Here is a 15,157-nt window from a genome sequence, read left to right on the forward strand (position 1 = left end):
AGAAAACAATGAAACTTGAATCTCCAATTACTTTTCAATTCAGTTTTTCTTCTCACTTCATCCTTTCATTTGATTTTAAAATAAAATTTTTTCTCCTATACATTTGCAATATTGAGCAAATAAATTAGTATATACTATGGCTTGTAATTAAAAGTTTACACCTTGTCAGCCTTACTTAAAGACAAATAGTTTAAATTTTCAATAAATACTTGTTTAAATAATCTATAAACATCATTAGAATTTTTTTTTTTTTTGAATGGAAAAAAGTAAAAGTCAATCAACACATTTTTCGGTACAATATAAATTTTATTTAACGATTGCATGCTATAAACATGTCAAACACTTATGATATTTTAAACAGCTTGTCTTAAAATCTAAAGTTGAATTAGATTATCTACCCCTGGATTGATTCTCGTAAAATGATATGAATTATTCACAATGTCAATGAATAAATACATGAGGAACTATCGTCACCAATACGTTAATTGTAGTCATACCATGAAAAGAGTTTGCTTTAGATTATCATTTATTAAATATATTTTTTATAATTTGTTACATAAATATATTTTAACTTCATACATTTTTATTCTTTTACTATTTATGGAAATAAGAATATTATATCTCAAATCGAGTCATTAAATTTGTGCTACTTCTAAAGAAAATATTTTTATTTTGTATAAATTTTATGTAATAGCAAAATCGATTTTTAACTCTTTTCATAGTATTGCAGCAGGGTAAATTTAACAGATATCACATCATAAGTTCATAGTTAACTTTCCAGCAGATTTTCTTCAGAAGATTCACCCGTTTGTCCGGATCTCCTGTTTCGAACATTTCTAATTATCAACTCGAGGTCTTTTCTGTCAATAGAACTCTTCTTTTTCTGTTTTCCTGCATAATCGATTACTATTATTTTTCTATTTTTCTTCAATCCGTCTTCGTCTTCTATTTCTGTTTCGCCGCTAAGAACTATTGGTGCAGAATTATGATTATGTTGCTTTCGATGGCGCCTTTTTTCAGGCCTTCTTGATCTCAGGGGATTGTGTCTATGCCCATTTTCGTAATCGTGAGAGGTTTTAATAGGTTGTGCACGAATGTCGATCTGTTCCTCTGAGTTGTTGGACTCATCTTCGTCTGTTGCAGGCGTCGTACTGAAAGACTTGTATCGTGGTTCATCTGTTGGTGTGAATCTGTAGTTTGATGGTCTTCTGTTTCTTCGTTCTAACTGTCGCATTACCTCTCTCACAGATGCTTTTTGTTCCTTTTGAGTACCGGAGATTCTTGGAGGTGATAAATTAGTATTTGGTTGCTCTTGTTCAACTTGATGAATACTTGTCAAATGTTTAGTTGGATCGTTTCTTGTATTTTCATCTTTGTTAAAAGAATTAGGCTTAATTTTATTTTGTTTTCGCCTTTGCTTAGAGTTATGTTGCTGATTTTCAATTTTATCATCATATTGTGGTCTAGAAGAATGTGTTTTACGACTGTTTAATCTTGTATCAACAAACGACCTTTCATCTTGATTTTCAATTTTATCATCATATTGTGGTCTTGAAGAATGCGATTTATGGCTGTTTAATTTTGTATCAGCATGCGATCTTTCATCTTGATTTTTAATTTTATCATTATATTGTCCAGAAGAAGGTGTTTTATGAGTATTTGATCTTACATCAACAAATGATCTTTCATCTTGATTTTCAATTTTATCAACAGATTGTGGTCTAGATGAGTGAGTTTTATGGGTGTTTAATCTTGTATCAACAAACGATCTTTCATTTTGGTTTTCAGTTTTATCATTATATTGTGGTCTTGAAGAATGCGTTTTATGGCTGTTTAATCTTGTATCAACAAATGATCTTTCATCTTGATTTTCAATTTTATCGTCATATTGTGGTCTAGATAAATGTGTTTTATGGGTGTTTAATCTTGTATCAACAAACGATCTTTCATCTTGATTTTCAATTTTATCATTATATTGTGGTCTAGGAGAGTGTGTCTTATGAGTATTTAATCTTGTATCAATGAACGATCTTTCATCTTGATTTTCAATTTTATCAACAGATTGTGGTCTAGATGAGTGAGTTTTATGGGTGTTTAATCTTGCATCAACAAACGATCTTTCATCTTGATTTTCAATTTTATCATTATATTGTGGTCTTGAAGAATGTGTTTTATGAGTATTTAATCTTGTATCAACAATTGATCTTTCATTTTGATTTTCAATTTTATCTTCATATTGTAGTCTTGAAGAATGGGTTTTATGGCTATTTGATCTTGTATCAACAAACGATCTCTGATCTTGATTTTCAATTTTATCATCATATTGTAATTTTGAAGAATGGGTATTATGGCTGTATGATCTCGTATCAACAAAAGATCTTTCATCTGTAGAAAGTTTTGGTGGTGAATAACTTATTGATTCCGGCCTCTTTTTCTGTAACTGGCGAGAATGATCTTCAGGTTCTTTCAATTTTGCCGCCTCTTCAATTTGTTGATTGTAAGAAAGTTCTTCTTGTTGGCGAATTTTTTGAAGTAATTGATTTTTAGCATGTCTTTTGTCAGCTTCTGAAAGTCCCGATGATAAATAATTGTATGTTTCTGGTCTTTTTAGTTTAAATTGATGAGCATACTCTGCGTAATCGTTTAAATTTCCTGTATTTTCTATTTCTTGAGGATTTCGATCATGATTTTCCTTTTGCAGATTATTTGACAGTTGTTTATTGCTTTGAATCATTTGCTCATCGAAAGATAGTTCGGATGGGGGATGATTGAAACTGTATGGCTTTTTTAATCTGTGTTGTCTTGGCGAATCGGAATATTCTGTCACTCTTTCATCATTTTGCTTTTGGCTGTTAGAAAATTCTGTTTGTGAATTTTCCTGGTTATCATTTACCATACTTCCTTCCTTTGTTTTCGAAGTTACATTCCGATTAGCTTTGATAAGCTTTATAAGCTGCGAAAGATCAACGACTGCTTTTCCGTTTGCTTCTCTATGAAGATTTTCGAGCTTATTGATCAGCTTGTCTACTTTACCATGATCGCCAGGCTTTGATTTTAATGAGGTTTCGTAACCATTTTGATAGTTCCTATCTTCGCTTATTTCACGAGATTCGGAGTAGTCTGCGTAAGGACTAGCTCTTTCATGATTAGCTTCTCTTAATTTATGTTCTAATACTTCTGTATACTTGTCAAGTGATCTTAGACTTTCTTCTGCGTTTTTTTCCTCGTTTCTATTTCTTAAATTGTTTTGATTTGGTGAATTTTTAGCTGTCTGAAAATCTTGTTGGGAATAAGTATCAGGTTTTTCTGTTTGTTTATTTCTCACAGTGATTGGGCCAGATGAAACCTTCCAATCCGATTCTTCTTGAAGAACATTAGGAGAAAATGATCTTATGTGAGCCAACGATTTGCTTTGGTAGTCTTGATCTAATATTTCCTCACTGTCAGCAAACTTCCATCTTCCTTGATCAATAAGCAAAGATTTCCAGGCATCGATAGCATCTTGCTTAGTGTTAGCTTCCTCTATGAAATCGTTTGGATACTGATGGTCTTGTGGGTTTTGAATCATTTGATTTTCTCCCCATAACGGACGTCCATCGAAATCATTTTGATACACATTTTCTCTTTCTTCCTCGTCAAATTGCTCCTCGCCATCTTGTTCGAAATTGTAATCTTCATTTTCATCATAATAATCATTATCGGTCTCGGTTTCTTCTTTTTGAGGATAATCGTAATCGTTATTTAACTTTTGATTTTCTTGAGGATGGTTTTCTTTGGGTGCATTTTCAGCAGAAACTAGTCGCCATTTTTCATAATCATCATCCAGTGTCCACACTTTCAATTCACCCTTTCCATCAGTCTGAAATTTAAACATTAAACTTATTCAAAGAGTATAAATAAGTTGCTTTAAATTGTAATGTTTTATTTTATAACCTTCGATCCAATTTTGAGATTACGACTACCGAGGTTCAACTCTTTGTAGATTTGAACCCAAACTAGAAGACAAAGGAACTCCTGGATCAAGTATCAGGAGAAGTTTGCCTTCGTGGAGGACCTTTTTGATTGCACTAACCCGTATTTGTGTTACACGAAGAGGAAAACCTTTCATGGTTAGACTGACAGCAAGGAGACTCTAACCCATGATTCGTCTACCACCGTGGATATTTTACAAGGATATTTTGAAGATAAGTACTGTAGTCGGGTGCGGAATTTGTATCGACCAGCCATCGAAGGGATAAGATCTCGGTTCACCTCATTGGGAGGCTAGCGCTCAAACCCCTGAGTTAGCACGTCCAAATCGTATTCTTTTGCATATTTAACAGGAAAAACCTTGCTTTTAATTTATTTATGCATTTTTTGAAAAACATAATGGCCAATAAAACTCTTTCAATACGTGGGGAAAATATTTTCTTACAAATATTTTTTTGTAACGAATATTGTTCTCATTCCATGAACAATCTTTTTACATTATTTTTTGCCATTTGCATTTAATCGAGGTTCGATACTTAGTGGTACCTTGTTACGAACATATTTATGGGTGTTGATGGGTGTCAACTTGTTCGTGAAGTAACAGATTGCTGGGTGTTAGCTTGTCTGTGAAGTAAAGGTGTCTGTCTTGTGCACAACGCTGATCACATTGCCATAATCATGCCGCTGATCATAAAACTGTGGAATCTTAACCTCCTTAGTTCGTCTGGCTTACAACGGTCAGTTCTGTTTTAAATTAACAATAAAAATGTCTTAATTTGAACTTTTTCAATACAATAATATTGCAACAATTTCTTTTTTTTGTGGAAGAAGCAAGAACACGAAGAATTTAATTGCAATGAATAGAAACTCCTTGATTTATTATAATTATAAATCTTAAATTGATCTCCTATTCATACTTTATTATTTTTAATATTACTTAAAAATCAATAAATGAAGTGGTCACGAGTACAAGATTGTACTTAGAGTTTTAATTGACGTTCAAAGTCAGTAAACGGTTTGCTATTTTTAACTTTATGATGTGTTAAATAATACTTTCATAAATTGTGTCACAGAAACTTCCATTTTAATGCGTATTTTGAAAATGGGATTTTCTCGCGCATTTTTGGTACTTATGCATTTTATGTTTGTGATAAATTGTTCACGCTTTTAATGATTATCATCATTTCTCATCTTTTTTAATTTGAAAGGGGTTGAAAAATTCACTACAACTTTCGGCGCAAAATCCTCTATAATCGGAACATTTCTTCTATCAATCATGGCATGAACTTAGTCATTGGTTATTGGCACTGACAATTGGTCATTCATTCATACAACACCATTATTCGGCATTGAAATATTTTTCATGGAATCTAATAAATCAAAACAAACTAATCGATTGATGGAACCTAATGCAAACTATGATATCATTCGAGTTCAGTTACTTTCTTTTTCGAAAATATTCAAATGTTTAATCTAAAATACAAGAACAGGTTTAAATATACAAAATGTTAAACACCAACTACGATTTTTGGTGCCAAAATAACAGGGTACCTAGGATCTGTGGAACCCTGATCTCAATAGAATTCAAACCTTATGACCTTATTATTATTAAAGAGTGCATGTTTCGAACATTAAAAATGGGAAAGGGAAAAAAATTATACTTACTTCCACATTGTTTTGATTATTTATTTGAGTCTCCTGGTTATTTAGATTTTGGTAAGTATCTGGTACAGCATCGTCATAAGTTGGAATATCATCCGGACTGGTAACACTCCATTTACCACCAGTATTGTGAATTTTCCATTCCAGTTTGCCATCTTCTCCATACAAGGACCACCCATCATGGTCTCCTGTTCCAATTATGGTCCATCGTTTTGATTCAATCACTGCTTTAGCTAGAGCTGGAGGTAAACCAGATAAATCAGTTTCAACCTGTCTTGCGTCAGATTGCGTTGATGGTGGCTTGTATTCTGAAGGTTCGTCAATAAAAGTCGAAGGATCATCTACCTGGATGTCTTCATACTCTGGTGAAGGAGGGCGGAAATAAAAGCTTTCACCATCCAAATTTTGTATTAAGTTAGTCTTGGTTGTAAATGACTCTGGAAAATCGGTTGATGTTTCGGTAAAAAGGTTTGGTACATCTGCTTCAAAAGTGTCTCTGAATTCAATTAAATAAGGAGAATCAGCTGAAGAATTTTGAGAAATGGATCCCAAGGGATTCAACTCTGTTTCAGTGTCGCCCGTGAGAGCGAGTTCTTCACTGGTTCCGGTGGTGCTTTCATCTTGAGGCTCATATTGAGTATTGGTTTTATCATCAGCGACTTGAGAGATATTAACTGCGGAGGGCGTAAAGTGCAGAGGAATACTAAAGGGATCCGTTTGAAAATGTGGAAATATTTCTGAAGTTGTTAGTGGAGGTAGTTTAAAATCTTCAGTAGTGGATTTTATTTTCAGAGGAGTTTCGTTTAGATAAGGAACGCTGGGGGTGAAAGAAACTCCTTCGGTCAATTTTTCAGAAGGAACCTAGTGTGGAAAAGTTATTCGAAATTACTTGACACATATTTATTGCTTAAAGGATTCTATTCATATTTCGAATATAAAAAATGGATCTAAAGACTCTTTTAAAGAAATTGAGTAGTTGAATATTTTGGACATATTGATGCGATCTCTTAACTGCTGGATGCTTTCCCATTTAACTGATTTTTCTTTATGTTATTTTGTGGAACGATACTGCTATGCTGAGAAATTCTATAACTCTTTACGACCTAGCCTGCTCTCATCTGTGAGGGTTAGATATTAAGCTAATATGAGCATAATGGTAATAAACTAATTTTAAAAGTTTAAACTGAGCAAAATTTTTATTCTCTAGCTACTATTTTAATATTAAAAATATCCATTACGAACATAAAATTACATCTTAAATTTCATAATATATTCAAACGAAATAACTTTTTTAGTACTTTTTATTTTTTAAGCTATTCATACAAGAGGAAATAAGTACTTTCATAATATAAGATCTTAATATAGATAGTACGTTCTATAGTCACCACCCCTAGTATGTAATTTTAGAATCTTTGTCAAAAAGTAAGTACTATCAGGGATCCCAAATGTGTTATTTAATTTAAGGTAAATAAATTGCAAATCAGTCTTGAGGAATGTGAGGTTAAAAATATCAAAACCAGATTGATTGCCGTGGTAAAGTAAAAAGTTAGCGATTGCGATTCACACGGGGCTTATCTTTTTAAGAAGAATGCTTTAAATATATATCAAAATGGCTATTATGGAATAATCTGTATTTAAAATTTAAAGTCGTTCTTCGAATGGGCAAGAGAAATCGTTTTTCAGATAAGTATCTTTTATTAAATTAAAAAAAACTATCTATTTTTACTTTAAAATACAAGGATTATATTTGCCCGATAAAATTTAATAAAGTTTACTTACAATTTCAGTATTTTTTGGAGTTACTTTTTGATGCTGAGCATCTTTGATGTAAGAGGTATTCCGAGTTGGTGTCCAAACGCTATTTGGGATATTCAATGGTTCTTCTTTGCCTTGAACTGACCATCGGTCTCCTGCCATTTCGCTGTTTTGCGCTGTCCACGTTACTTGACCTCCTTGTTTCTGGTAAGACCATCCACTTCCATCTTGTCCTAGACTCCAAACTACGTAAGCATTTGATCCTGGTTCAATAGTTGGTGGTGTTAGAGGAGGAGTAATCGAAAAAAGAGGTCTGGGGGTAGTCGACATTTTCAGTGTGGTTGAAGGTTTAGCAGTTGTCTTGAGGGTTGACGGGGAAGGTTTAGGAGTAGTCTCTAATTCGGGTGGTGGGGTGGTTACTCGATTGCTTTCCATTTCTGGAAACAAATTGAAATATTTAGCTTTAGATATCACCATACTGTACAATTTACATGTTTTAAATTCATTATCAAATGAAATTTTTTTTTATTTTTAAAAACGAGTTTGTAGTTATTTGTTATTTTCTATTGATGCGTATCCTATAATAATAGCATCTTCGAAATTGCATTTGGTTATTTTTTTAAATGCTTTAATTTTCAAATTAATGGAGCTGTGTTTTCGTATCGCAATTGTTGTAATTAAATAGAATGTGGATGATAGATTAACATTCATAAAAAAACATGGTTGTATTATCACAATTTATACATTGCGATGTGACTTTTCTTTTTAAACCCGAGTGAATTTTGCTAAGTTACGCAAATATAAAATCTAAATTTTAAAAAAAATTTACTTACCATTGTTTCTTTTCCAATTCTAAAATTTTACTTTTGTAATAGCTGTTATTAATAGTAACTAATAAATAAATGAATTATATCACAGAAGGTAAAGTACACATACATACACTCGTCAAAATGTTCCCTGTATTGGATTCTATCACTCTAAATTTAACTCACCATAACTCATGTGCTTTAAAAATGGTGCAACAATTGATATAAAAATGAATTATATCACAGAAGGTAAAGTACACGTGCGTACACCTGTCAAAATGTTCCATGTATTGGATTCTATCAATCTGAGTTTAACTCACCATAACTCATGTGCTTTAAAAATGGTGCAACGATTGATCTAAAAATAATACTGGCATATAAAAGATATTAAATCGCAAGTACTAAATAAAGTATTTAAAGGTTAAAATAACGATTTTTACAAGCTGTTCAGGTGTTACTTGTTAATAAATTTTCACAAGTTATATTTTTACTTAAGTTCCTAACTAATAGTGTTTTTGAAATAATGTTAAAATATTTACTTCTTTAAAAGCATATTAAAAATCAGCAAAGGTTTCTAAAGTTGATACTGAATAATTTTTCTCTGAATTATTAAGCTGTAAAATTTATTATTACCTATTTCTCTTTAAAAATATATTGGATTTTTAGTACTCACCTTCATATTGAAATAATGGTTCATCTGTTTTGAGTGATTGGAACTCATCTGTTTCAGATACGTCATCAAATTCCACAAATTCATTTTCAAATCCACCTTCATTAGTGTAATTAAATCCTTCAGTGAAATCTACCAATTCAGTAACAGTTGTTAATTCCGTTGTTGTTTGTCTTGGAGTGCTAGTTGTTCTAGAGATTGGTTGTTGATTAGTTGTTCGAGAGATCTTTTTCGGAATGTCTAACTCAATGGCTGTAATAACCTGGCCATATTCTCTTGTCACAAAGAAGGGTTCCTCTGTGGTGGGGATTTTCTTATCAATTATTTTTGCTGCTGAAGGTGGTTTTATGGACTCTTCTTCTACTTGTGAATTAAAATCTTGAATATCATTATCACTATTTTCTTTAATAGATGAATTAACTTTTAGGCGATTAAACCTGTGTGTATTTCTGTTCCTCAAATAATTTGTTGGTCCTCTTAGTTTTGAGGCAAAGTTTTTCTCGGTTTTTTCAGTCGATATTGTAGGGGAGAGAGTTGTGTACTTATTTTTGGTCCAAGACACTCTTGTTGGAGTTGTTGTTTTATTCGCTCTTGTACGAGATCTTATTTTTGGAGCAACTGATGTTTTACGTAAGTATCTATCGTTGTTCCCTGCAGAATATTTTACTGTAGTTGAGGTTTGTTTAGGTACATCCGTGGGTTTTGTTGTTATACGATTACTTTCATTGTTCCAAGTTAATCTAGTTCCATTTCGTGTCCGTCGTCTGATACCAGGAAGAGGTGACCTAGTACTTTTTCGGGGTATTTCTGTCACTAATTGTTTTTTCTCCTTAGTAGTTTCAGCTATTTCTACGTCTTTGTTTTCTGTATTTAGGCTGGTAGACTTAGTTGAAGGGAGAGCTGAAGTAGATTTTATTTCTCTCTGAAAGTCACCAGTGTTTGATAAATCTGTTACAGTTTCATTTCTTATTCTCCGTCTCATGCCTGGGAGTGGGATTCTATTGTTTTTACGAATTTTTTCGGTTTCCAATTTTAATCCTCCTTTAATATCTTCGTTAATTTCCACCATGTCATTTTCAGTATCTTTTTCAATAGTCTTGTTCAGTGGCGGATCCATAGTGGATTTCGTCTCTTTTAAAAGATCTTCAATATCCGAAGCCTCTGTGGTAGTACTAGGAGCTTTTGTGGTCTTAATTTTCCTTCGGAAAGAAATGGGAGGTTTTGTGGATCTGTTGAGGCTAAAAAGCTTGGATTTTTCTGTGGAAGAAGTCAAATCTGTGGTTGTCCTTATGGTGGATGTTTTCAGTTGAATTGCTGGACTTGTAGTAACACTCTCTGATAAATTTTGAGAAATTAAAGTTGAAAGCTTCATCGGAAAAAGGGAAGTCTTTCTTGTGCCTGGTCTTAGTAGTTTTCCTGGTTTCTTTCTTCTGGAAGAATCAAGCCAAAAACCTGGTCGTGATCCAGGCACCAAAGGTTTGAAAGAAGGCTCTTCTTCTTGACCTAATAGGTAAAATATTTTTTAGAAAGCTTTTTTTTCTCACTTTCAACTTATATAAATGATAATTTAAACAATGAGTTTCTTTTAAGCTGATCTTCTATTTTTTCTCATGTGTTAAAAACTATTAGTTTTACTGGAGCTACTATCAATAAATGAATGCTATTTAAAACATTTATTACAGTTTATTTATTTCAATATAATTAAGAAATATATATTTAAATCTAATAAGTAATTTTATTTTATTTATTTAATTATAAAATAACTTTTCCCTTCATTTTTTTTAATTAAAATTTTAAAAAAATAATGATGCGTTATTTGAATTACGTTTTAAAGAACGATTCTGGAAAGAAATGATTTAGTGTTTCATATTGTAGTTAATACAGTTGAGCTGTTCTACAGTTTTTGAATCATAAAACTTCAAAAATTGAAAAAGGTTATGTACCGTCATCAATGAAAACACTGTCTTCCTTAGATTCAGCGACAGCGATTTCTTCATCAAGTTGAGTAGGTTCGGTTTGTGTTGTTGATCGGCGAGAAATAGTTGATCTTCTCCATGTTATTGAAGACCTTGTTGTTGAAAAAGGTTCCTCTCGTACATCAGGAGATGTTGTCGATGATGGCCTACTAACTCGACGCCATTTCACAGATGATTTTCCTTGGGCTGTCACTGTCAGTAAAAGTGCTAATGCTATTGTGCATGATATCTGTAGGAAAAAGTAATAGACGTTGGACAATAAAATGGATAAAATTCGAAGAAAAAAGAGATGTGTGGGATCTACGGCGGGAATAGAACTCTTAACAAGTTTCTTCGAAGTTCACCAAGGAAAATAAAAAAGCTACGGATTAAGTGCCTTACACTTGTATAAAGCTATAATTTTAAACTGTATATCATCTCACCGTGAAGAATTATTTGATCTTGAAAACAGAGAAATAATATAAATATTATTGAACTTTTTAAAAATCTCAAATTTGGGGAAAGTTTTCCACCTAGACTAACGAAATAGCTGCCTTATTTTCAATTTGTACAAATGGAGTACGAATTTTTGTATGAGCCCAGATAAGGCAGCACTGGAGTAGGCTTTTGAATATTAAAAAAATAGACCACAAATGCTTTTCTATTTCACAAAGCTGTGACTTTTCTCCATATTGACGTTTTGCGCCATTTTCAGAATAAGTGTGCTGGCTTTAGATAGACTAAACTTAACCTAACGATCACGAGTAACTGTTGCAAACTCACAGCAGTTATGAAAGCAGAATATTACTTGCAAAAAAGCATCCTTTCATATGGCGACGGAGTCTTCGAAAAACAGCTTTAACTGTCGATCGTCACAACAAAGGCTCAGCTGTCCCAGCTAAAGTTTCAATACAGCTAAGTGACTTCATTAGACATTTGCTACTCTATTATAAGAGACAGGTAAAAGCAATTACAATTCGGGTAATATTGATTAGCATTTATCAATATTAAAACTTCTTAGTTATTGTCCAATAGTGTAAAAACTTTAATGATCTTGATTTATGTTATTAGTCCGACTTTTTTAATGTTACTTGTAAAATATATTTGTACCAACTATACTTTGTTTGATCATTCTCAAATTACCCCCAGAGTTTAGGGAATTAGGGTTATCCCCAGAATTTTTTGAATTGTCCTACAATTAATGATATTAAGGCAATTAAGATATCGAAGACAATTAATCTAACCATCTTTACCTACAAATGAATGTAAAGAATATAGAACAGAAAAATATGTGAATGTACGAAACATATTCCTTATTTTTGATTTTGGGTTATGAATTAATAAAGAGGGGGAAAATAAGAAATTATAAAACTGTCACGAGTAGCTTACTTTACAATCTAATACAATTATTTATTATAGTTAATAAGTAATACATTAAATTAAAGGATAAATTAATTTGTTCCACATTTACTCATTCAATATAAAAAATTTCTGGAAAAAAGTCACCGAGATAAAGCCGAATTACGCCACATTATTTGATTGTAATGTATTTCAAAGACCTCTTTAATGCACCAATTAACAATCATTTTTTTATTAAATATGTTTCAAAATAATGTCATATATACATATGCTTTTTGGTGCAAAGTGGTAAAGAAAGAAAACACTCTTTAACGCATAGCACAATTGTAACTTTCAATACACATAGTCATTTTTCGTTATAAAAAATATGTAAATAAATAAAATGTGCGAACAAAATTATTTTAAATAATATGGTTACATTTAAGTAATATAAGCATAGGGTATTTAATTATCCACCCAACTGACAAAATATAACTAATAGATAAATTAGTTTTTTATTATAAAATTTTGAAATTAAATAAAAATGTATTATTAGCACTTTTTATTTTGAAGCTTTCCATCTTAATATAATTGTTAAAAATAATCCATTTAACATTATTAAAAATTTATTAATTAAAACATCTTTAATATTGTTATGTAAAAATTTTGTCATTTTTGTCAAGCATTACTAAGGAAGGCTTAGAAACATGAAGGATAAAAAGGTTTTTCAACTTTCAGAAATTAAACATAACATTTCGAAGAAAAAATATATACTTAAAATATGAGATAAAGTTTAAACTTTGTGATAAGCTGATTATTATTTTTACTCATTTATTAGCGCTGTCTAGCGAATTCCAATGAATTGAATTTTTATAGATTGTTTTAGAGCAACCAATTTTTAATCACTTGCAATTTCTTATTCAAAGCAGTTTTCATAATTTTTCTCATAAAAAATAAATAGCTTTATTTTTTAGTCTTACTTAAACTTTACTTAAACTTATTTTCTTTATTCAAACTTTGTATAAAAATTTTAAACTTACATTTAAATAAATTAATAAATAAGTATATTAATGTTGAAAAGCTACATTTATGTTACATTTGAAACATTTCTATTCTAAAATTAATAAAATATTATTCAAGTAAAAATGGAATGAAATTTAAACTAAGTCATTAGCTGTAACATTATTTCTCATGATTTAGCACTGTTCTGGAAGCTTTTAAATACAATTTCGTTTCGTTTCGTTTTTTTTTTTTTTTTTTTTTTTTTTTTTTTTTTTTTTTTTTTTTTTAATTTAATGTTTTAAGAGAAGGTGAGGTGAACGCCAAAGTTATAAACGGCTGTTTACATTATTAAAATATAAATAATGTTTATAAAATTTGATCTACTTTAGATCTATACTAGAACTAACTTTTGCTTCTTTTAATTGTTATAAGTTATCCCCTGGGTGTTATAGCTCAAATAAATCCATTCCTAAGCATAACAACCTTTTGACACAGCAACATGAGATCCCCATCGCTTTCTTTTTAAAATAAAATGAGATAAGTTCTATCTTATAGCTCACACACAAATAAATAATGAATAAAGAGATTCTACTTTTAACTCTTATCGGTGTAAAAGAAAGCAAGTTTTATCCATGGCTCTAGTTATGTAATCCATATGAAACTTACCAAAGACTTCATTATCCAGTATGGCACACGGTGTCCGAGAAGGTGTTACTTTGTGTCCGAGAACTCGTGATTCTGCTTCTGTCATCGTTCACACCAGCTTTATGATTAACTTGTGGAATCTCGTCTTGATTCCACAGGGTCCTGTGCTGCAGTCACGCCTAGTCTCAGAATGCAGAAGTTACTGGCCGCGAATCTCCAGTAAGAGATGCCATAACTCAGAACAAAAGAAAACAGATTCGATACGGTATAATGACATCCAGATCAACAAAAACTTCACTAAAAGTAGAAAGGCGGAGCTCCTCCACAAAGAGATTCTTTTTCTCTGGAATTCATATTCATGAGACATTTTATGAAGATCCTGAATGGAGATGAAAAGAAACAATCAATGATGCGACTTTTTATTCGGACTCTCATGTTTCTATTGGTATCATTTACACCTCATTTCTGAGCTTTTTTCGTGTCATCGTCGGGCTCATAATTTTGACCAAGTCGTGCCGTTTAAGTTTTTTTTCTTCGGCATGACGGCTAAAAATAACATGTTTTACTTTTTTTTGTTAATGTGTTTAGTTTCTTAGTTTAGTCTGTCGTTAGTTTCTTAGTAGACACCCTCAAAAAGGTGTCATTTGCTATAAAACTAACTTTCTGGAATTTTTTGCTCGAAAAACCAATATTTAAACCCCGCTCCAAGCTGCAAAGTTTTTAAAATATCGTGAATTTTCTCAAAAAAATGGGATATTTTCCGCTATAAAATCCGAACGGGTAGATGCGGAAACATAAACCTGTCCTTAATTTGTAGAAAATGCTTTTAGTTAAAGCTTTATAACTAAAACGTCTTTCTCAAATGAAAAAAAAAAGTGTTTTTCCTAACGCCACCCCCAAAAAGTTGATTTTTTAAGGAAAGAGAAAATTTTTGTGCATTTGGTAACTACTGTAAAATGGTTTAATTAAGAAACCATATATAAAAATTCTTTAAAACGAGATTGTCATAAAATGCCAAATTTAAAAAAGAGCAAATTTATGAATAAATGACTTTATTTCTGATAATTTAATCATTGATAGAAAATATAGAACTATAAACTTCGATAAAAATAGCAAATTTAACAATCAGAGTAAATTTAATCTTTTTCAACTTTTAAAATTAAAAAAATCGCAGAATCATAGAATTGAAGGTTATGAAAGAGTAATAGTTATTTTAGTTTCCAAACTATATATTTTTTATCCAATCCATGTTCATCATGTGACAATGTTTTGAAGGCATTTTCATTTCTTTTCCAAGGTTTATTAAAAAAAAACTCGAGAGAAATTAATCGAGAATATGTTTCGTGCATATATAT

The 15,157-nt window shown here is 31.3% G+C and overlaps 1 protein-coding gene across 1 annotated transcript in view; it reads right to left on the reverse strand.

Moving 5' to 3' along the window:
- Positions 1-769: 769 nt before the first annotated feature.
- Positions 770-15,157, reverse strand: part of LOC107444547 (uncharacterized) — a 16,210-nt gene continuing 1,822 nt past the window's right edge. The window contains exons 3-7 of the mRNA XM_071180319.1: positions 10,806-11,067; positions 8,866-10,365; positions 7,411-7,823; positions 5,635-6,492; positions 770-3,859 (exon numbers count right to left, since the gene is read on the reverse strand). Coding sequence (XP_071036420.1) covers positions 770-3,859; positions 5,635-6,492; positions 7,411-7,823; positions 8,866-10,365; positions 10,806-11,067 — 6,123 coding nt within the window. The remainder of the gene's footprint in view (positions 3,860-5,634; positions 6,493-7,410; positions 7,824-8,865; positions 10,366-10,805; positions 11,068-15,157) is intronic.

The sequence above is a fragment of the Parasteatoda tepidariorum genome, chromosome 4, assembly GCF_043381705.1.
Source record: "Parasteatoda tepidariorum isolate YZ-2023 chromosome 4, CAS_Ptep_4.0, whole genome shotgun sequence".
NCBI lineage: Eukaryota > Metazoa > Arthropoda > Arachnida > Araneae > Theridiidae > Parasteatoda > Parasteatoda tepidariorum.